At 36.2% G+C, this 24,143-nt stretch overlaps 1 protein-coding gene across 1 annotated transcript in view; it reads right to left on the reverse strand.

The window, feature by feature from the left end:
- Window positions 1–2,283: 2,283 nt before the first annotated feature.
- Window positions 2,284–24,143, reverse strand: part of ppp5c (protein phosphatase 5, catalytic subunit) — a 52,048-nt gene continuing 30,188 nt past the window's right edge. The window contains exons 2-13 of the mRNA XM_067450045.1: window positions 18,984–19,225; window positions 17,075–17,222; window positions 16,514–16,635; window positions 11,104–11,169; window positions 10,856–10,954; window positions 9,467–9,572; window positions 9,221–9,363; window positions 8,203–8,290; window positions 6,346–6,386; window positions 6,075–6,253; window positions 4,564–4,645; window positions 2,284–3,537 (exon numbers count right to left, since the gene is read on the reverse strand). Coding sequence (XP_067306146.1) covers window positions 3,475–3,537; window positions 4,564–4,645; window positions 6,075–6,253; window positions 6,346–6,386; window positions 8,203–8,290; window positions 9,221–9,363; window positions 9,467–9,572; window positions 10,856–10,954; window positions 11,104–11,169; window positions 16,514–16,635; window positions 17,075–17,222; window positions 18,984–19,225 — 1,379 coding nt within the window. The 3' untranslated portion in view covers window positions 2,284–3,474. The remainder of the gene's footprint in view (window positions 3,538–4,563; window positions 4,646–6,074; window positions 6,254–6,345; window positions 6,387–8,202; window positions 8,291–9,220; window positions 9,364–9,466; window positions 9,573–10,855; window positions 10,955–11,103; window positions 11,170–16,513; window positions 16,636–17,074; window positions 17,223–18,983; window positions 19,226–24,143) is intronic.

The raw sequence follows: 24,143 nt of genomic DNA on the forward strand, positions 1-24,143 counted from the left end.
GATCCGTTTTATAAAAACTGACCTGATTTTTGATTATTAAAATTGCACAAGGAGCAGGATTTCCTAATATTTGAGAGACTTGAAGGAAGCACACTTAACCTTGGCAGCTAAACAGCAGAATTGATCTGAGGGCATTGGGGATCTGCTGGTAAACTGATAAGTGAACTGAAGTATTCAGTCATGAGGTGCCCAATGATTTTATATGAACTCCCAGGGTAGTTTTGCAGAAAGTGTCTCAGTGCCTTTCAAAATTCCAGTAAGATAATTTACGAAAGAGCATTATTTTAGATTACATTTCACATTTTGCCTTTAACATGAACGTGTTATCAACTCCCAGTTAAAATATAAAATCTGTATAATCTTTAGCAACTTTATATTTTTATAATGTCTCACTACTGTCATTTAAGCAAGATGTCCCTCGAATCTATAGGGTCATTCTGTGTCAACTCGAGGTCTGTGGCTAAAAAGAACTGCAAGAAATTTAGGGATCTCATCTACCCTTTCAACAGAATTACAGACCACTAGAAAATGTTGGACCTTTTATTTTAAATTTTTATGAAATCAGTAATAATAGTCAGTGATTTTTCACCCCAGACAGTTGCAGATGTAACCTAAATATTTATTTTTGGATTTAACGTTTGTGCACATGGAGTGGGGGTGGCATGACATTAGTTTATGCTGTGTTTAGCTTAAAGTACCATTTTATAAAATTGTATCACAGATTAGTGAACTGTATCTAAAAGTATTTAATTTAAGTGTCATGCTTGTGATGTATGACATCATTACTGATTTATTTATTCGGAAAAACGTCAAATATTTGTTTATTCTACTTTTCATTTTATTACTGTTGCAACAGCGCCCCCCACTACACACACATACACACTACACACACATACATAACACATTCCAGAGGCCGGGCACTAGGACCTGGAGGAGCTTCTGCTGCACGTGCTAGAGAGTGTGGAGACACTATTGTGCTCATTTGGGCTAGTTTGTTTATAACAGTCACATCCTACTGTACGTGCATTCACAAATTCAAGGCAGCACTTAAAAACTGTCAATATAAATCACCATACATGCATTGTATTTGCTTGTTTTTTTACTTCCAAGAATGACCATAGTGCTGACATGATCTTATCGCTATAGCACTCCTTGCACAAGTGAGTTATTGCAGGCAAATATCAACACTTTATCATATCGGCAAGGTATATCGGCATAATTTTTCGCATCGGTTCCGATTTCATGTCGATAATATCGTGCATCCCTAGTGCGTAGAGAGCTTCATGGAATGGGTTTTCATGGCCGAGCAGCTCATCCAAGCCTTACATCAACAAGTGCAATGCAAAGCATCAGATGCAGTGGTGTAAACATGCCGCCACTAGAGGAGACGTGTTCTCTGGAGCGACCAATCACGCTTCTGTTTGGCAAACCAATGGACGGTCTGGGTTTGGCAGTTGCCAGGAGAACGGTACTTGCCTGACTGCATTGTGCCAAGTGTAATGTTTGGTGGAAGGGGGCTTATGGTGTGTGTTGTTTTTTCTGGGTTCATATATATTGTAGCATCTGTTGTGAGTTACTGAAGCAGTCATTACAGACACAACCTTTGCTCTCTAGGAACCACCTTGCCATTTCAAACAGGGTTCACCAATTTTTCCCAGAAGTCCAAATTCAATAGGTGGAAAATGGTTCCGAGGTCTCGTGCCTAATACAGTTTTTGCTTAGCGAGCACAGAAACTTCTTTGCAATAAATTCTGCACTGTTCTCTGACCTAACACGCTTAATGGACCTATACAGGTCAGTGATGGAACTTCTCTTTCACAGTGTCATGCTTGGCTTTCAAATAAATACTGCTCTGGGTCGATATAGGACAACCAAACCTTCACGAGTCACAAAAGTCACAAAACTGGGTGTTTTTTTGTCCGTTTTTCAAATTTTATTTGAAACATAGACATGATGCCTATTGTGCAATATTGAACATTTTCCCATTCAGTCCCTGTTGAATACGTTTCATTATCAGCTGCAGCCAATGCTGATAATATAAACCTCTCACTACTGGTGCAATTCATTTCTAAACTAAAACACAGATATTGTTCACAAAAAAAGGTATGACCACATTCTATTATAGGACTGTTGTTTTTTATTCAATAACTTCTTTTTTCCAAACATGTACACAGAAATTTCAATTATACAGTATGTATGTGTGTGTATTTTATATATATATATATATATATATATATATATATATATATATATATATATATATATATATATATATATATATATATATATATATAAACCTACATGTTGGTGTATATAATGAATAATGATATTCTCTAAAAAATCATAAGGGCATGGGACATGGCTGCTGTGCGCTTAAAAAGAGGAAGGTAGGTTTCTGCTGTATTATTTTGAGTCCACACAAAGGGTTCGGGATCTGCTAGACAAACAGTTGAAGGTACAAGAGTTACAGAAGATATCCAGTGCATTTCAGTCAAGCATGTTGGGAGAAAGAACATGTGGGAGCTGCCTACATAGTGAAGGACACCAAACAGTTACTGAGCTTCACAATACTGCACCTTTCCCCATTCTGAAAGGGAAAGAGTGTGTGAAGAAAACTACTGGATTTATACAGTACATAAACTTGTTTTGTGATGTTTTTGACACACAGAAACTCTTGAACTCAAGACAGATGCTCTGGGTAAGGTTTCCTGATGGAGCTTGTTATAAAAAATAGTTTTTTAAATTTTTTATTAAATGTTTTTGAAAGATGACACGTATAACACATTCACTGCTACAGAAATGAAATGACACACTTTTCTCTCTCCCAACATAACTTCACTAACACGAAATAGGATTGTGGGTGTGTGTGTGTGTGTGTATTGGGGGGGGGGGGGGGGGGGTGATGATGTTATGAAGTATTCATGGGGGTATTCATATTTTTTCAAAATAAAGGGCCTATGTAGAAGCACACCTTTGGGTAAAAGTGCTGATCGGGTTTTATGCCTCTTATAATAATATGGTCACAGGAGCTGAAATTCTACATCAGCACTCTTCCTTTGGGACGCGTTTGCCCATTCTTTGGTACAATTCAGCTCCATTATCATAGAGCAACATCCAATTCAAACTATGCGGCTCTATGTGAACGGATACATTAATGACAAGGGTGTGGGGGTGCTGGGGGGGGGGGGGGGGGGGGTTGTGTCTTTTGAGGAGCATCATCCCAAGAATGACATCCATTAAAACGCGCAAATTACATTCCTATTTCCTTTTTGAAAGTCAAGGCATCGCCAATGTATGACTATGCGTCATTTCTCCCCTATGTAACTACAGGTATGTTGAGTACTTTAAGAGTGTGTGCGTGTCAATAAGGAAGAAACTGTTTGTTTGAAACAGATGAGAAGAATGTGAGAGTGGATTTAGAAGGATTGGTGTGGACTTCAGACCAGCAGCTGCTGTGTGATCAATGGAAAACCTCTACATCATACCCAGCTGCATCAAAGAGTTGGCATATGCCATCGGCTTGACATTTGGATGAGGCTGAGGAAAAGTAAAAAAAAATATATATATATACATGTATATAGACTGCATTTATTACAGCAATACATTATATATAATGCATACTAATTAATAAAATTAGTGAAATTGTTAAAAAAATGTAATTGATACGCCACAAAAATTACAGCCACGATGCACCAAAAGGAACATTCTTGGTCAAAACTAGATATTTTAGACCAGTGAAAAAAAACGTTTGACACTTTCTGAAATTATTATATAAATTCTATTAAAGGAACACTCCTTTTCCAAGTCCCTTAGAGTTAAACAGTGGAGTTTTACCCTTTTTTGAATCCATTCAGCCGATCTCTGTATCTGGCGGTAGCACTTTTAGCATAGCTTAGCATACATTATTGAATCATATAGGTCCATTAGCCGGTTCAAATAGATATGGTTCAGGATCTGCACCAAAGTAAATATGTTCTGAATCATCTCTCACAAACGTCTTCATGGTTACAACGCACGCTCTCTGAGCAAGCAGATTGTCATGCTGTTTATGTTGACAGAAGGCGGCACTGTGTAATATCATTGCGCCGCTACACCCATGACAGCCGCAAAAAAAGCCGGCATGAGAAAGTAGTTCCTAGCTATAACGGTCTAAAAAAAATAGAAACTTTTCATTTTTCGTTGGTCTTAGTACACGATGTAACTATAGAAGAGTCAAGTTTTAAATAGGAAAAATATTGAAAGTCTTTAGTAATTTTTTTGATCACTGATGCTAATGGACCTATATGATTCAAGGATGTATGCTAAGCTATGCTAAAAGTATCAAAAAGGGTAAAACTCAGCTGTTTAACTCTAAGGGACTTGGATAATGAGCCTATTTTGAAAAAAAAGTGGAGTGTTCCTTTAATATTGAAATAATTTTACAGTGATTGCAATGTATGGCATTTTCGGACACATTTTTTTCTCATTAATAACCTTGATTTCCCTCATTTGTAAGTCTCTTTGGATAAAAGCATCTGCAAAATGAATGAATGTAAATAATGTATAAAATGTAATTCCACTGACCACAGCATTAAACTGGTGGAACTCTGGCTTGAGGTCTGATCCCCTGAGATGAATGTAAGCTCCTTTATTTCCCATCTGGTCACTACGAGCAAAAAAAAAGCACACAGAAAAGAAAAAAACAATAAGATACACATACAATTTGTAAATGATGGAGAATGAGTCTGTAGTAAGGCGTTCAAACAGCACCTAAAACTATCTTTTTGTCGCACCTACCAATGGCCATTGGCTAAAGAAAATGTACTGTAAAATTTTATATATTTGATCTGCCATGAAACATTAATCCTTAATTAAATTGACAAACTTCAAGAGCCATGAGTCATTGTTCTTTGTTTTTTTCGAGCTACACGAGCCAATAAACTGTTACACATGCTGTTTAGGTTAACAGTCTTAAGACATAACTATGTTCACAAGGATACTTGTCAAGACAATTTTGTTTGAATATGTCTTCAAGCACAAGAATACGTGAAAAAGAGCTCAACTGAGTATTCGTGAACTGAAATGCGGATTTCTGGACGCACATTTTCGATGTTTGCTAACCACACAGAATGAAATTTACTTTCGCTTTCTCACAATTTTGCATTAAAATTCATAAAAATATTACTGGCCAACTGGCGACTAACACGGTTTCATATACTTAGCAACGTCGATTTTTCCTTGCATTTGGCTCTTGGCGAGCGTTTTAGGCCCTGGCTTCAAACATTTAATTCTGACTTGATCATAACATTTTTGCACATCAAATGTTTGTCAGCAAGGTTGCATTAATTGAAAATTGTCTAAAAAATGTGTTGTCTCTGATGCATGGTACAAATACGCTAATTGTGGTAAATCAAGAAATCAAGAGATTCAAGTAATAAGACTAACCGTGTTGAGCTATATGACAATGATTGATTTTCTGTCAATAAAGGTATCCAAACAGTTGCTCATCTGTCTAATAAAACCCATAACATTAAATGTCTTTGGTGTTTCCATGGTTTCTACAGAAATTGAGCATAAAGGAACACTCCACCGTTTTTAGAAATAGGGCTTATTCAACTTCTTTCCTACATTTAGATGTGGGCAAATGCATTTTTGTCTCAGTCCATGCACTGTTTTAGTTTGGCACAGTCGCCGCTAGCTTAGCTTAGCATAATGAATGGAATCCTATGTTGCCAGCTAGCATGTCTCGAGTAAAAGTGATCCAAAAACCCACCAAATTACTAACGAGTACAAATAGCAATGCAGATTAAGACTAGGCTATTTCCTAGGCAGATATTGACTTGGGACTATATTATGGGGAAGCACGGTGAAAAACGGTGGAGTGTTCCTTTAACACGGACATGGCATCATTGACAGGCGATGCAATGAGTAACTCTAGTTAAAATTGGTGTTTTGTCTGGATTTCAACATTGCTGGTAACAACTGGGATGATGCAAGTACACAAGTCATATTGTGCCATTAATACGTCCTCTCTGAAAATCACAATGCACTAATAAGGGCAAAAATACACAATAATGACAGAGAGATTATCATACCAGTAGTTTGGTGCTGAGAACACGGTTATGCACTTCCCTGAGTGAGTGACCTCGTAACCCTCAGCTTTCACCTCATGACTGCGCACTATGTACTGCAGTTTGTTCTGATCCAAGAAGCGCTCTGTAACATCAGGCCCAAACTGACAGCTCACACCCCGCTTACTAACGGACCGTCCGTTCTGGAAGAGAACACACATCAGTCAAACAAAGGAAAGGTGAATGCTGTGACCTAAAACGTTTGGCTAGCTGAAGGAGGGGAACAGGAACTAACCTGCGGCTGAGGATCTGACCACAAGAGATCACACATTGGACCTGTGCAACAGAGTTACAAATAACAATTTGAGTATTACACTTTCCAATGAAAATATTTGTGGTGATGGCTGTGAAACACTTGATACCACTTTGCTAGTGTTGTGCGTGATTGGCTATGCCTTCTGAGTGGTCTTACAGCAGTGTTAGGTGGTTGCTAGGGTGCTCTAAATGGTTGCTAGGTTATCACAATGTGGTTGCTATAGTTTTTGGGTGGTTGTTGGAACAAATCTGTAATAGTTTCTCAGTTTATATGTTATTACTAGGTAAACAATTAAAATACTTTATACCAAGTGGCTGTCGAATGCTTGATTACAGTTCTATATCACTTCGCCAAGTTATATCTGAGACCTAATCTAAAGTAAAAACTATTTACTCTTAATAACCATTAACAACTCCTTTACTACTGGTTTAAAATACTGCACATCACTTTTGGTTAATATGATTTTAACAAAGCATAAAAAACATTATCTAAATATTTTTAGCCAATAAACAATAATTGTGTTAATTACAGTGACAAAGAATAAATAACTTGCTGTTTTTATAGGCTATTAATATATTAACTAGGCAGAGAGTACAATATACAAACTATGAATTAACTATAATAGCTTGCAAATTATATCTACATATTATATACTGTTTACATATTATAAAGTGTCTTTGAAGTGGCACAAGTATATATATGGCTCCTCAAGCCATAGACTCTTTTAAGAAAAAACTAAAAACCTTTCTTTTTAAACAAGCATTTTTTACTTTTTGCTAATTCATTTTTTATTTTTTATTTTTATTTTTATGCGTAGCACTTTGGGATTGTTTTTAACTATGAAAAGGGCTTTACAAATAAAATATATTATTATTATTATATATATATATATATATATATATATATATATATATATATATATATATATATATATATATATATATATATATATATATATATATATATATATATATATATTATTTATATAAGTAAGGGATAATGTACACCCAGCCGGTTTTTATCGCAGAATAAACCCCGACAGAGTGATCAGGACCCCGACGCGAAGCGGAGGGGTCTTGCATCACTCTGAAGGGGTTTATTCTGCGATAAAAACCGGCTCGGTGTACATTATCCCGCTTATTACACGGCTACTAGTCTCAAATAAATAATTATTAGACACAAAATATTGTCTCGAGATTAAATATTTTATTAGCTCTTACGCAAAGCTTCCGCGAAGGAAAACAGTTCCAACCTCCTTTTAGCCTTTATTTATTGCTGAAGATTTGCCATATGCCCTTGCTAAATGTTGAAAATGAATGCTGAAAGGGTTAGTTCACCAAAAATGAAACCAAGCCTATGATTTACTCACCCTCAAGTTATCGTAGGTGTATATAACATTCTTCTTTCAGACAAATACAATCGGAGTTATATTTAAAAAGTCCAGGCTAACGTTAATCCAAGCAGTAGCCTAGTTGTAGTTGTGTTTGAAGTCCATAAAAATGCAGCTGTCCGTCAAATAACGTGCTCCACACGGCTCCGATGGGTTAATAGAGCCTTCTGATTCGAATCGATGCGTTTGTGTAAGAAAAATATCTATATTAAAAAAATTATAAAGGAAAGCTGCCTTGAAGTCTTCCATTGTAACCGGCTGTTTAAGCCACAAGATGGCGCCAGCGTTAAGAATAGGAGTAGTACCGGTCAAGTAACTCGTAGTACCCGTATGAGCGGGTGTTATCTGGAAATAACGTACCGCTGGAATGCGCGATTGACCAATCAGAATCAAGCATTTCACAGAGCCGTGTAATAATATAATATATACTATCAGATAAGTCTTACCAGAGTCCGGAGGCTGCCTGTTCCTGTCTATCTTTCTAATGTCATCTAAGGTCACACCATCCTCACTAAACAGTCCGCCATGCATCACCTGAAACACAATTCAACTCAAATTACTCAAATTCAAAGACAAAGAAATTATACGATTTTTTTATTAATTAATTAGTTGAATGACTTGTAAATCAAAACAACAAAAAAACATTAAATACATATGTAATTATAGGGCTGTGTGATTAAAATCATTCAGATATTGCGTACCATACCATAATATGTACATTTGCGATATTTCGATATATTGCACAGCCCTATACAAGCATGTTTTTAATAATTACAAATTTAAAAATTAAATGAATATTATTTGAAAATATGAAATATTAAGAACTTTAAATAAATAAACTGATATAGCTTCAAAACATAAAAGCAGGCAGTGAATAATAAAGAGGAACAAACAAACATATTACAAGCAATAAACAAAGAGTGCTTTCTGTATTTAAATGTTTTCCATGCAGAAGCTTCATTTTTCTCTCTCATCTTTACTGTTGTTTAATTATTACTGATGACATTGACATTCACACTAATGCACAGATCTCTTTTGAAATAAATAACAACGTGGTTTGGTGTGTGTGTGTGTGTGTGTGTGTGTGTGTGTGTGTGTGTGTGTGTGTGTGTGTGTGTGTGTGTGTGTGTGTGTGTGTGAGTGAGTGAGTGAGTGAGTGAGTGAGTGAGTGAGTGAGTGAGTGAGTGAGTGAGTGTTTGAGAGTGTGTGAGAGAGAGAGAGAGAGAGAGAGAGAGAGAGAGAGAGAGAGAGAGAGAGAGAGAGAGAGAGAGAGAGAGAGAGAGAGAGAGAGAGAGAGAGAGAGAGAGAGAGAGAGAGAGAGTTTTTTTGCGGATAAAAACTTCAAAATAGTTTTTTAAAAAAAGTTAAAAATAGATCCAGAATTGTTGGAGAGAGAATCACGATGCCTTGACCTTTTATCCCACACCTAGTATATACTGATCTGACATTTGATTTTTTCCTTACCAGTACTTTGTTATTGATGCACTGAGCGAGAGGAAGCCACTGGAAAACTTCACTGAAAAGCTGGAACATCTGGGCAGTGTACTTCGCTTTCACCTCTCCCTCGAACCCATACATCTGATTCATGTTATCAGTCTCATGGTTACCTTCACAAAACAAAACAGAGAAAATACATTTCATTTTTCTCTCTCACAAATATTTTTGGAAATTCTGCTGGTACAATACAAGGAAGTTTTGGTGTGTCCTCACCCCTTAGCAGGTGGAAGTGTTCTGGATAGAGCAGCTTGAAGCCAAAAAGCGTAAGAATGACTTCTACAGAGAAAGAGCCACGGTCCACAAAGTCACCATTGAACAGCTGAGATCCTCAAGTCAAGGCTAATGCATATAGCACATCAAAATTACTTTGCAATGGTGTAAAAAACAACAACAAAAAAACAAAAAAAGCAAACAGTTTGGCAGTTTCTGTTGGAGGAACAATTGTATGATTATTATTAATAATAGGGCTGTCAATCGATTAAAATATTTAATTGCGATTAATCGCATGATTCTCATGAGTTAACTCACGATTAATCGCAATTTAATCGGACATTTTAAGCAATTGTAAATGTATCTTAAGTTTAAATTAAGTTTTTAATACTCTAATCAACATGGGTTTGGACAAATATGCATGCTTTATGCAAATGTACATTTATTATTAATGAAACCATACAATAATAATCAATACAGCATGAAGACTAGACGTATCAAAGGTCATAGATGTTTATCAAACAAATTGTTCATGTCTCTTAAACATAAACTTAAAAATTAGGAATAAGCAGTTATTTCTCTCATTTTAAGAATATAAAGGGAGTTTTTACACAGGCAGTTTAATTCAGAGCAGGGCACAGTTCGTATGAAAAATTGCGCGCGCTTCAGGTCAAAGCCCGGCTTGAGCATGTCCCGTGCTGCGCTTTTATTTCTCACATGCGCAGATCAATCAATCAACTTTATTTATATAGCGCTTTTACAATCACGATTGTGTCAAAGCAGCTTCACAGTGTCAAACAGGATAATATTGCGACAAAATTAGATTTGGCTGTACAGTCGTACTGGAGAAAACAGTGATGTTATCAGCTTATTTTAATTTATCATATAGCGACAATGTTGGCAGATCAGTATTATAGTTTATAGAATTAAATAAGACCTAATTCATATTCAAACAGATGTTTCTGTTTCTTTCTTTGTCATGTGCTGCACGTATATATTTAACTCCTCTGCTTCCAATGTTTAGTGAATGGTGGAAGCAGACCCTCTGCACTATCTGTATTATCTGGTAACGTTCTTTGAGAAAGTATGCTTGAATTTGAAATATTCAATATTCATGATATTTTCAAATTTTACATCATCGTCAAAATTGTTGCAATATTATCGCTAATATTCGATATATCGCCCAGCCCTACTCGAGGCCATGTGTTTCTGTTTTGCCACAAGGGGCCGTGTACAGTGGGTAAAAGCATAAATCATTAAATCATAACACATTGCACAGGATAAGTGTGTACAGTGTAGCTTATTCATTTAAATCAAATTGATATAATCAAATAATTTTCATAAAACATCTCTCTCACAATTAAGATTACAAACCCAAAAGGAAAAGGATACATAAGGATTAGTTGGAGATGGTAAGCCGTTCAACTCAAAAATATTTAGAAGATCATAGTACTGGCCATGCGTGTCTCCACAAATAGTCAGTTTCTCTGTCTAAACAACAAGAGAAATGAACAGTGAGAACAAGAAAATCATTTCATTGCCCAAGGGAATTACTATTTTTTACTAAGGATGACAAAAACACAAACAACAATCCTGTATAAAAAGAGAAAACTGAAACAGACTGCTCATCCTATTCTTACCTCTTTTAACGAAACTTCAACAAGACTCGGAAGTTTGGATAAAACTTCTTTAGCTTGAACCAGCATCTAAAAAAAAAAATAAAAAAAAATTAGTAAAGACATTTTGATTATGATCATGGGGCAATGACGTGATTGTTTTGTAGGATCAATTGATTTATATGATAGGGCCGTCTGGCATTGGTTCAATTGATAATCAAGTTTGAGAATTTTCTTTTTACATTTCTTCAGAATGATTGCACTATAAGCACAAATTTATATATTTGACCTCATTTAGTTTCCTGATTTATTATATTTACTGTACAATATATTCTCGAAATATAAATTAAAGGGTTAGTTCACCCAAAAAATTTAAATTACTCCATGATTTACTCACCCGGCCTCAAGTCATCCAAGGTTTATATGACCTCCTTCTTTCAGATAAATAAAATCAGAGTTGTATTAAAAATGTACTGATTCTTCAAAGCTTTATAATGGCAGTGAATAGTTGTCCATAAAAGTGCATCTATCGATCATATAACTGCTCCACACGGCTCCGGGAGGTTAATAAAGGCCTTCTGAAGCAAAGTGATGCGTTTGTGGGGGGAAAAAAAATCCATATTTAAACCTTTATAGACTAAAATAACTAACTTCCGATTAAAAGCCGTACATAATTCGACTTACGGCAAAAGAGGAACCCCTGCCATGAAGCATCATACCGAAACATTGCAAGCTTTGACGCCTCTAGCGGATAGGGTTGGGCAACAAACTCAAGCCTCTATTCTCTTATATCGGAATCCTCCGCCATTTCTCTTAAAAAAATATGATGGATAGCTGCACTTTTATCGACTTTAAAAACAAAACTACAATTCACTGCCATTATAATGCTTGGAATGCAGGAATTTTTTTATACAACTCTGATTGTATTCATCTGAAGGAAGAACGTCATATACACCTAGGATGGCTTGAGGGTGAGTAAAACATGGGCTAATTTTCATTTTTGAGTAAATTATCCCTTTAAAAGTTTTTTGCATTCTATTCAAAAATGTCACTTGCACTGCACTGGGCTACAATACAGTGAAAGTCAAAAGTTTCAAAACACCTGCTCAAAATATATATTTTTTAATTCATGATTAATATTGCATTGCATAATGTGCTTATACAAACTGATAACCACAAATGAGTCACATTCAATCATTTGATATAAATGAAAATATTTTTTTTGTTTGCAATTTCAAGTATTTACAATAAGAATGTCGGCAACCTCCCGCGATCTCTCTTGAAGCCAATACGGAATGTAAACTGTAATTCCTCAACTGGCCACTAGAGGCAGGCTCCAGAAAGGAGCAGAATCTCATTGAGCCCCATGTTACAATTCTCAACTTTACAGCAGAAAAAAACATGTTTACAGCCTGGTACAAATTGTGGTTTTGGCCTATAAGGCTAATTTTGATTTTCATGACAACTGTGAGGTGGGTGATTTTTTTTATAACTCATTCGTTTACGTTATATAAAGCCTTAAAGTTCTGCATAATTAAGGGCGTGGTTACAAGTGGATAGCCATTTATCTGCCGTCTATAGTCATTGCGTCACCTCAGCTCCGCACATATCCCAGCTTTTTTTTCCCATTTTCTGTTATCCAGGAGTGACCCGGGATGACTCGCTCACAAGATGGCAACGCCCAGCTCGCCCCTGCTTTAGGCTTCAGAACGGCTTATCAGAATCCTATGGGTGACGTCACAGACACTACGTCCATATTTGTTTTTACAGTCTATGGCTATGACTCATACGACAGTCGTTTAAACAGAAGATTTGTAATAACTAGTCAACTAATCTAAATTTGAGAAACATCTAGAAAACAGTAAAAATTGGAACTGCCACAGAGGGTGCAGTTGCCAAAAGAGCCAATACTATGGATAAGAATGTTTCCATGTGCTCTGCCAATCAAGGAGAGAAAGTTCCAGGACCTCCAGTCAATGAAACACATCATGCCTGTTGAGTGTCATCACTACTTTGATAATTTGCCACATTAATAGGCATCAGGCAAGAACCCCACAAAGAAGAGCTGGAAGTGGAATTGATGAGATGCACATGCCTCCTCAGAATGATGTTTAGTTTGTTTGCTAATGTTTTATTGTAGACAGAGTTGAACATTTAAAATTGCCTAAGTCACAAAGGCATGTTCAAAAGTCATTTATTCCTGTTACGTAACATAATTGACATGCATTGTTATTAGTATGTCAATAGTCATCTTCTGACATAAACTTTTTGAGTGACATTATCAATAAATATCATATATTCAATTATTGGTTCAGTTTTTTGTGTTTTCTGAGAAACCTGGAAAAATGACTTAGGCAATTATTTTAGGAAGGTGACGATTTACAATACTTATTATTCCAATATCTAAACATGATACCAAATCACACAGTAAAAAAGGATTTTTATTTGTGATGTGTCTTTGCATTTGATCACTGCACATTATAAACAAGACAAGCATTAGCTGATTAATATATATATATATGTATATATATATATATATATATATATATATAGTTATATAAGTTTTATATATTATATATGTTTTTTTATATATATATATATAACATATATATGTTTTTTTCCTCTTCATGACGCATTTTTTGACTGATGCGACTTCTACTCCGGAGTGACTTATAGTCCGGAAAATACGGTATTATCAACACTGAAAAAATGCCTTTTATTTTTAAAGTATGACATTTTTTGATGTAAAAACCACACTAACAATATAAGTACACCTCAGGAAACATTATAAAATAATAATTAAAAAAATCCATGCCATTGGACCTTTAATGGTGGGGAATTTTTTTTTTTTATCTTTAATCAATCAATACATATCAATAAATATCAATAAATATCAGCTGTGTGAAATGTTACCCATACTTAGTTTTTGACCACTAAAAATAGGTAATATTAACAAATTGGGCATTGCCGCATTGTGATTAAACCATATAGGGCCTTAAAAATTGAAATGGCAAACTTAATATTTGTCAAGAACCAGAATGCAAAACCTTTGTATCTCACACTCTTAGAAGAAAAGGTTATATCGGCGCTACGTATTTGGAACCCTTAAAAGGTTATATATAGAACACAAGTATAGTTGAGTATACTCCAAAGACCCTTTTATGCTAAAAGGGTCTATAATGACAAGAAAGAACCCTTTTGGCACTTAAAAAGGGTTCTATATAGAACACTCCAAAAATAAAAATAAAAAAAATGCATTTCTTATCAAAGAAAAAAAAATGCATTTCTTATCGTAACAAAAAAAACTCTTCATTTTGAGTATTTTTTCCCCCAAAAAATAAGACAATTACTTTTGCTTGTCTAGTAGATACTTTTTGTTTTAAGAATGTTTTGATGTTTGGACTAGAAACAAGACAAAAATACTAAATAAGAAAAGCATTTTTTGCTGTGAACCTTTTAGCGGTTCCAACTACATAGCGCTGATAGAACCTTTTATGGTTCTATATAGAACCTTTTATTCTAAGAGTGCAGGTTGCCTTATAAACAGCATTTTCCCATTTTTTTTAACTGTCACCATCGGGATATAAAGCAACAAAAACAGACCTACCAATCTGTTATGTAAAAATAACAGTGACATCTTTTTAAAGTAATTTATACTCCCCTGTAGTTTGGCTCCAAATCTCAGGAGAAAATGTCATTTTGGCTTTCATCTTTATTTAAATTCGTTTTTCTTAAGAAAAATATAAACAAAAATATTTTAGCTGGGGAAATTTCCATAATTTGGTTAATAAGCATAAGAAACTTTCAAGAGGTTGCCAGGGTTTTTCCTACATTGAAACTTTTTTGTCCCGCCAAAGCCTTATTTGATGAGTTATTGTGATTTATAAATAGATGTAGATAACTAATGCGCGTGACTCTCTGCTTGTTCTGACACTCAGTTAACGTGCTCCCTCGTTAACTGAGTGAAGGAGAAGGCGCTCTCTCTGTCTTCAAAACCATCACCGTTCTCTCTCTTTCTCACTCACGCATATCAATCAAAATCAACAGAACTGACAAAATGGTAAAAGGTCTGAAGACTGAATCCGTGCGCCACGTGGCGCGTTCGCTCAATATTTTCCCTCAATTGCCACAGGATGTGAATTGTGCTCAAAAATCGCACCTCTTTTAACAGACATTTTGCACATGCAGCTGACATGAACCATACTTTCAAATAAACGGAAAAATATCCTTATGAAGTGTTTTCTGTGATCAATCTTTTGCGTTGTTTTAAGAGTCTGGGTTCACACATAACGTGTCAGCTTTTGTACGATTCGCGAACTAATGACTCATTTGAACCGATTCATTTTAATGAACTGATCTGTCCAACACTGAACTCACGAATCGGTGTGTAATCATTTACTCACAACACCTCTGAAATGAGAATTAAGTGTGCTTACTCCATTAAACAAGAGGGGTTAGTAAGAATTAGTCTTAATAATCCACAGTATTTTCATGTATTTATTTTGAGTATTTATATTGATAATGTGTAGTAAATTACCACAAAAAAAAATTTGTTTAGACAGTAAAAAGGTGACAGCTGAAAAACGCAAGTTAAATTGTTTAAGGCAGAGAATTAGACTATTTGTTATTACATTTTTAATGCTGCTTTTTAATAATTGTTGCCAAAATAATGAATCAGTAAACCAAGCAAACTGTGTAAAAATGAGGAACTAAAGAAACAAACATCAAGACATCATACATAATGAGATATCAAAATTAGACGAGTAACAAAAAGCAAAAAAAAAAATGTTTACATTTATTTTACATTTATTGTCAGTATTGGGCTCACAGATCACGCGGGTAGGTACTTTTACTGTTGGTGTGTGTGTGTGCGTGCATACATGTGTGTGGATGACCATGACTGGTCAGCCACCACCAAAGACCATTTCTGACCCAGGAAAATCTCTGGGTGCATTACCATGATATGCGAGTGCTTTGACAGCCTCAATATAGAAAATATCTCTACCAAATTTATTTTATTCTATTATTATATTTCTGAATTGTTATCCTCTTCCAAGGTAAATAGCCCAAACTTGAAGGGATACAAAAAAAATCATTATTTACTCACCCTCAAGTAGTTCCAAACCTGTATAAATGTATTTCTTCTGCTGAGCACAAAGGAAGAGATTTGGAAGAGATTTGTAACCAAGCAGATCTTGGCAGCTATTGACTACCACAGTATATTTTTCCCTGCTATGGTAGTCAATGGCTGCCGAGATCTGCTTGGTTACAAACTTCTTCCAAATATCTTCCTTTGTGCTCAGCAGAAAAAAGAAATGTATACAGGTGAGGGTGAGTAAATGATAATAGCATTGGGTGAACTATCCATTTTAGTAATAATAAATAATAGATGTTTCAATATCTGTGTACATGTTTGCACTTGAAGAGCATTCACCTGGTAAGCAAACTTTCTGTGCAGTTTCTTCTGGTCTTTGAACCAGTCCATTAACTCTTTCATGAACTTCAGTGTAACTTTCCCATCTTCAAGTTTAGGTCCAGTATAGTCATCCTCAATTGCTGGTGGGAGAGTGTAAAAAAGTTTGAATTACAGGATTCCTAATTCTTTAAAAATCTGTAAGATTTTATATTCTGAAACCATTTTCCAGTTAATTATTCATTTCTACAACAGTGAAAAGAGTGTCCATCAACTAATTACTCAATACCAAAGGACTTTTTGCTGCCTTATCAAAACAGGTCCATAAAAGATTTATTATAGCTGATCCAATTAATTATTTTACTAATCATTTTTATTAGGTCATTATTTAATATAATGCACCGTAATGAAATCAGATTTTCCATGATTATAACAATCATTCTTTTGGCCATTCTTTAGAAGATATATTTGTATGACTGACACTTACTTTTGTGACTCAATTAAGTACTGAGTAATATGATTCCACAAAATGTACTTACTATAGGGAAAAGGGAAAACTGTAATAAACCTCCAAGCACTTACCCATGTTCTCTATGTCTAAGGAGTCGACTACTGATCGCTTGAGCTCGTCGCTGGCGATGGCCCGTTCAAAGGCCTTCTGTTTGACAATCTTATTGCATTCCTGATACTTCATCTTGGCATCTTTGTCATTGGGACGAACTCTAACTACCTGTTAAATAAAAATGACAATGGCACAGAAAACTTTTACAAAAAAAAAAAAAGTTATTTTACTTCTGTGCGCTGAGCTGAAGGATGTTTTAAGGCTAGAAAGGCACTACTCAAAGGTATAAGGACAGAATTTAACTAATATGTACATACACCACCCAGTTCATTTCTAACAAACAGATTATCGTTTCCATGATGCTTATCTTTAAACAATCTCGGAGTATTTTTAATTTTACAGAACGGTTCACTTTAAAATGCACCAAATTATTGGAATAAATTGCAGATTTTTTTCTGATGTGTCTAGCTTTACTAAACATAAATTTCCTTCAGTTTAAAGTAGACAAAAAGTTAACTATTTTTTTGGGCTTTTGCTTATTAAACTTGCTAAAATGCTAGAATTGTAAAACAAAGAAATGTCTAAAACCTTTGTATTCTCACACACTCACCGGCCTCTTTATTAGGTGTTCCACAGCTCATTAACACAACTATCTACATTTACATGTATGCATTCAGCAGACACTTTTATCCAAAGTGACTTACAACTGAGGAGTACAGGAAGCGATCTGTCATGGAGCGACGAAGAAACGCAAAAAGTGCCTTAAATACAAAGTTTTGTATATTACTCCAAGTAGCATAAGCTAGAATATGAAGGGAAAAGAGAAAAAAAGAGGAAATAGAATTTTACCTTTCTATTTATTTATTTATTTTTATGATAAGATCTAATCATCACATGGCAGCAACTCAATGCATTTAGGTATGTAGACTGATCAATATGACCTGCTGAAATTTAAACTGAGCATCAGAATGGAGAAGAAAGGCTATTTAAGTGACTTTGTACATGGTATGGCTGTTGGTGCCAAAAGGGCTGGTCTGAGTATTTAAGACCACACAACACGTCGAACCTTGAAGCAGACGGGACTACAGCAACAGAAGACACTCCTGTGACAGGAATCTGAGGCTACACTTTGGATGGCCACACCAAAATTGCAGTAACACTATTTTGATGGTCCCTTTTGAACATTCAGTTGACTACAAGAAACTGCAACTACATGTCAACTAACTCTCTTTAGAGTATAAGTAATGCTAAATATCGATTAACTCTGTATTTGTTATGCTCCCAAACAAACATACTACTGGACTATAAGTAACTACGTCAACTAATTCAAACTCTTACAAGTCTACTTATCTTCTACTTATACTCTAATGAGAGTAAGTAGACATGTAGGAGCAACATTACTTATTATATAGTCAACAGAAAGTGTTATGAAGACCATAAAAATATAGTGAAACCAAAATTGGACCACAGAAAATGTTGCCTGGTTTGATGAGTCTCGAGTTCTGCTTCAACATTCAGATGGTATTGTCAAAATTTGGAGTAACCAACATTTCATCCAGCTTTGTATCAATGTGATGGTAGGGGGGTATTTTCTTGGCAAACTTTGGGCCCCTTAGTACCATTTGAGCATTGTTTACATGCCACAGCCTACCTGGGTATTGTTGCTGAGCATGTCCTTCCCTTTATGATCACAGCGTAATCATGTTCTGATGGCTACTTCCAGCAATTATAACAGTGCTGATGTTAAAAACTTAATAAATTATTTTAAAAAAATGTTTTAATTCAGATAAAAAACCTATTCTGTTCCAGTTTTGTTCTCATTCAATCCAATGATAAGAATATATTCTCAATGGTGATCATTGTATTTCATTTTTACTATATATATATATAAAACAAAGTTTAAAGTAACGAGAATATAATAAATCTTACCGTTTCGTAATCTTTGAGCGCTGCTTTAAACTTGCCCAGGGCCATGTTGGAGGTGGCTCGCCGATAATAGCCCTTGATGTAGTTCTTGTCCAGCTCCAGGGCTCGGGTGGCATCCGCCAGCGCGTAGCCATAACACTCTGTGCGCAGGTACGCCAGACTCCTGTTACTATAGTAGATGGCATTTGTCGGGTTTAGCTCCACTGCTTCTGAGTAATACTTGATGGCGTTCTCATAGTCCTTATCTGAAATAAGAGCATTAGACTATTAATGCCATTATGACACCGAATGGATCCCACTAAAATATGCGAGATAATGTCATATACATAGGGGATGAGTAAATGAGAGAATTTTAATTTGGGTGTGTGAAAAACTATAACTTTAAAGTCACCATTAAAAAGAAGTTGCAATAGTATTTTCTTCCCAATTGTGACGACATAGAGTGAAACGCTTCTTGAAAAAAAATGTTCCCCTTGTATATGTAAATTAGGCGACCAGTTAGCTGCAAGTTCAAGATAATTCGCGATTTATAGATTCACACTGGAAAGAGAGGCGTATGCTCGTTTTCTGTGCATAGATTAATTCTTGGAATCACGCATAGGGCTGGCTGGGTCTGATAAACAATATCATATCCAATCATGATAATATTCATGTCGATAACGATGATAAGCTCTGGACATTTTTACTGGATATGGATTAATGTAACAATCAATCACAAGGCAGAAATAAATGTGAAAACAACCATTGTTGCAGCTTTAGCTTGCACGTCAAAGTACACGTAGGACTGTCACGATAACAAATTTTGCTGGACAATAAATTGGCCAAGATATTATTGCAATTAACGATAATATTGTCGTTCTGAGACCATTGTCATCTAATAATAATGAAGGTAAATTTTTTTAAAGATCAATAAACTTTGTTTATTTATTATTTGTAATACAATTTTCATTATTATTGGTTATTATATAATTATTATTTGTTATCTTACTTTATTACTTTATTTATTTTATTTTCCAACCAGAGTAGGCTATGAGCGGAGTGGGAGCGGAGAGATTTTGAATGGAGTGAGGAACAGATTTTGTAAAAGTCGGAGCATTGTGGTTTTCACTCGCTCCGAGAGCGCTACACTACCGCTCCATCACGAGTACAATTCATGCCAACGGGCCAGCACATAATAACTACATTTTTAGCCAGAACTAGAGCTTAGATCGGCTAAAAAAAAATCAAGCCGAACCTACCCAAGCCCATGCACCCAAGAGACCGGCCCTGCCCGACACATAAACTGTAATTATGAGCCCGATTTAAACACAACCATTTTTGAATACGTAGCGTTCTGACGAGAACGAGCCTGTAACTTCTATACTTGTTGTAGCAATTAAACAATGTTTATCTTTTTTCATATTTATGTTAAAATATTATAATAGGGCCTATTATTTTAAATTTCATCTGATTATGATAGGCTATAAGTGCAAAGATGTGAGTCGGTCAAAAATTATTTTGGTGGTTATATTTAGTTTAATATAAAGTTTTGTTTTGTAAAAAGCCTCTTTCGTTTTGTAAAAATTGTCTCTTGATTTTAAGCGGAAGCGATCGCTTTCATTGCTCATGAACTGGAGCACGTCTCAAATAAACTGAAACTCCGCAGGCTTGCTATATGTAGCCTAATATGTGTAGAAACGAAAAGATTTACATAAGCATAGTGCAGTGTTCAGAACTCACATGGTAAACAACCAGCTTGATACAGATGGATCACGGCGATGGGCATGAGCAGGAGGTTCAAGTTTAAGGGATTTTTTTTTACCCAATACATCTGAATATGATCAGGTGAAAGCACATTTTAAACAGGTAGCACTTATTCACACACGTTCTCTCTAATGCATTCAAAAACATCTTGTAGTGCTTACCTGCTTACAGTTATCAGTACTGTAGTTATAGTATACAGTTATTATATTATTCTATTATATGATTTTGAATGAGCAGAAATCTGTATTGATTCATAGACAAAATAACTGATGAAAAGTATGTTCATCTTTCCAAACAAAATTTGCACTGCAAAAAGCATCAATGATATTTAACCTTTAATGCTGATAAAGCCTATAAGTTTGGCATGGTGGGGGTAAAATGCACACAAATGTTCCAATAAACCACGTTGAAACTAGGCTCTTAACTTCCTATTGTTTATTTTTTATAATTTTTTTCAGTTAATGCAGGTTAAACCGAACTTTATAGTAATATTTCAGAGCTTACTAAAATACTTTAGCAGTTAGCCGCAAATTTCCTCGGAGCGAAGACGGAGCAGTGTTTCTGATATCAGTGAGTGAGGAGTGGAGCGGGGAGCGGGAAATTGTGAACCTGGAGCTGGAGCGGAGGGATTCTTGAATGCATAGAGCGTGTAGGGGAAATCGCCACTCCACTCCGCTCACATCCACTGGTGTCAACTCGCAAGACTCGCAGCGGGGCGGGGGCGTGGCATAACGATGGGTTTCTCCATCGTGATGTCGGTCAGCCAGAACAGATATCATCGTCCATCGGCACAACCCTAAATTATATATTGTATTTTTAACAATATAATTAATGTTCTATAGCTTATTTATTTAAACCAAGTATAAATCTTTCAAAAGGATTTTAAAAAATCCAAAATAATAACAAAAGGCACAATATATTTTTATTGTAAACTAATGTTCAGCTGTCACAGACAGAAAGATGTACCTTCGAACTGCATACAGAGTATGAATTATGCTCGTTGATCACGCCTTCTGTGCAATAGAAAATACAGAGCAGACTCCCCAGACCAATGTTCGATCTTAAAAGAATGAGCTTGGTCTGAATTTTACCAAGCTGACTGCTCATTAAAACCCGCCAAAGTCATGGTGCTTTCAAGCCATTTCAAGTTTGATTTTGTTGTGACAAAGGGGTAAAATGGAAGTTGCTGAGCGGTTTACTTTTTAATTAGTCTTTCCAGTGTGCTAATGGTTAGATTCAGCCTGGTAACCCAAGGGTTGTGGGTTCGATAATACCGGCAGGAAATGACTGAGTTGCTCTTCAGGCAATCACTCCCCGGCAAAAATGTTCATGGTGTGTGTGCACTTGGATGAGTGAAATGCAGAGGAGTATGTTACCTTCCTTCACAACATATACATTTAAAATAAAAGTGGCGTGAGGCCAAGTATGGTGGAGTGATTGGGAGTTAATGGAACTGTATGTAAGAAATGTATTTCAATTAATCATAAAATGACCCTGATATATGTCACTAGACATTAAGAAATCATGTTAATTTCAAATACTTATAGCACTGACAATAGTAGTCCGGCCAGGATATTTCCATTTAAAAGTTGCTGTTACCTATCCACCTATCGACCAATCACGTAGTCAGTAGTGTTTGGGCATCTGGGTTGCCAGATCTGCTCTAGTTACAACAGCTGCAGCTACAAACAATCCTGTCCTGCTGGATCCTGCAGCCTATCTGGCAACCTCGAGTCAGGGGGAGGGGGAGAGGGGATAGTGATTGCAGTACCAGTTTTGGCCACAATCTTACATACACTTACTTTAAGTGCTAAAGGGCAAATTTCCTGCCAGTATTGAGAATCAAAACAGCAACCTTCAGGTTACCACTCTGACTCTCCAACCAATAATTAGGGCCCAAGCCCTGAAAGGGCGAAGAGCCCTATTGTTCTTCTAAGGATTATTATTAGGGCCCAAGCCCTGAAAGGGCGCAGAGCCCTATTGTTCTTCTAAGGATTTTTATTATTATTAGGGCCCAAGCCCTGAAAGGGCGCAGAGCCCTATTGTTCTTCTAAGGATTATTAGGGCCCAAGCCCTGAAAGGGCGCAGAGCCCTATTGTTCTTCTAAGGATTATTAGGGCCCAAGCCCTGAAAGGGCGCAGAGCCCTATTGTTCTTCTAAGGATTATTATTATTAGGGCCCAAGCCCTGAAAGGGCGCAGAGCCCTATTGTTCTTCTAAGGATTATTAGGGCCCAAGCCCTGAAAGGGCGAAGAGCCCTATTGTTCTTCTAAGGATTATTTGTTATTATTATTTATTATTATTTTTTTACGCGACTATTTGGGCATTTTTGGGGCCCTTCCCGTGCTCGAAAACTCTTGAAACTTTGCACACGCATCAGAATGCGCGGCCATCAGGGCCGGGCTGAGGCTGGGACCCGGGCGTGGCAGGGGGGCTCGACAGCGCCCCCTAAAGTGGGCTCTGAAAACGTGGTCTATAAATCAAACCGACTTGCACGTACATATATGAAACTCGGTACACATATAGAGCTCATCGGGCCGAACAACTTTCGTGCTCTAAGTTATGCGTCAGCCCAACAGGAAGTGAGCTATTAGGGGTTGTTGAACGCATGCTGTGGAACGCATGCTGTGGAATTTGCGATACTCCTCCTAGACGATTCACCCGATCAGCACCAAACTCGGTCAGCGTGAAGTCAACACACTGAGGATGCCAAATTGCGAGCAACTTTTTGATATCTCAAACGGTTCGGCCGTGGCGAAGAGACGAATTTATGGCGAGAAAAGGGAAACAGGAAGTGTGTTATAACTTCTGCATACATTAATTCATTTTGATGAAACTTCAGCTGTGTGTTCGTTGTAAGAGGCCGATCACATGGATATGACTTTTGTGAGTCAAAGTTATAGCGCCACCAACTGGCAGCAGGAAGTGTGTAACTTTCAAAATTGCTTTAAATCCCCATCTTATTTTCACCCGATTCACTTCAAACTTCATCAGTATAATGTCAAAACATGGCAGATAAAGACATATGAATGGATTCCTGATTCTTGAAATACTGTTGTCATGGCAACGTGTCAAAGTCTAATAATCTTTTTATGTGTTTTTGAGACTCTTAGCATGCTTGAAATTGCATGAAACTCAACACACACATCTGACATGCTGTCCAGAAGATGCAAGCAAAGATTCAGAAACGGGCGTGGTAGAGGGGCTCAATAGCGCCATCTTTTGTCCAAAGTGGGGGGTTAGTTTTATCTACATTCACCAAACTCGGTATATATATTGTACTTTTCGAGCCGGACAACTTTCTAATTTACTGTCATTAGCTCTGACCAACAGGAAGTTAGATAATCTGGTTTGAAAATGAGAAAAAGTTGAAAGCGAGCTCTGAGTTTTTACCTTCTCCTCAAAAGCGATTCATTCAATC

This window comes from Pseudorasbora parva, chromosome 8 (genome assembly GCF_024679245.1).
Source record: "Pseudorasbora parva isolate DD20220531a chromosome 8, ASM2467924v1, whole genome shotgun sequence".
NCBI lineage: Eukaryota > Metazoa > Chordata > Actinopteri > Cypriniformes > Gobionidae > Pseudorasbora > Pseudorasbora parva.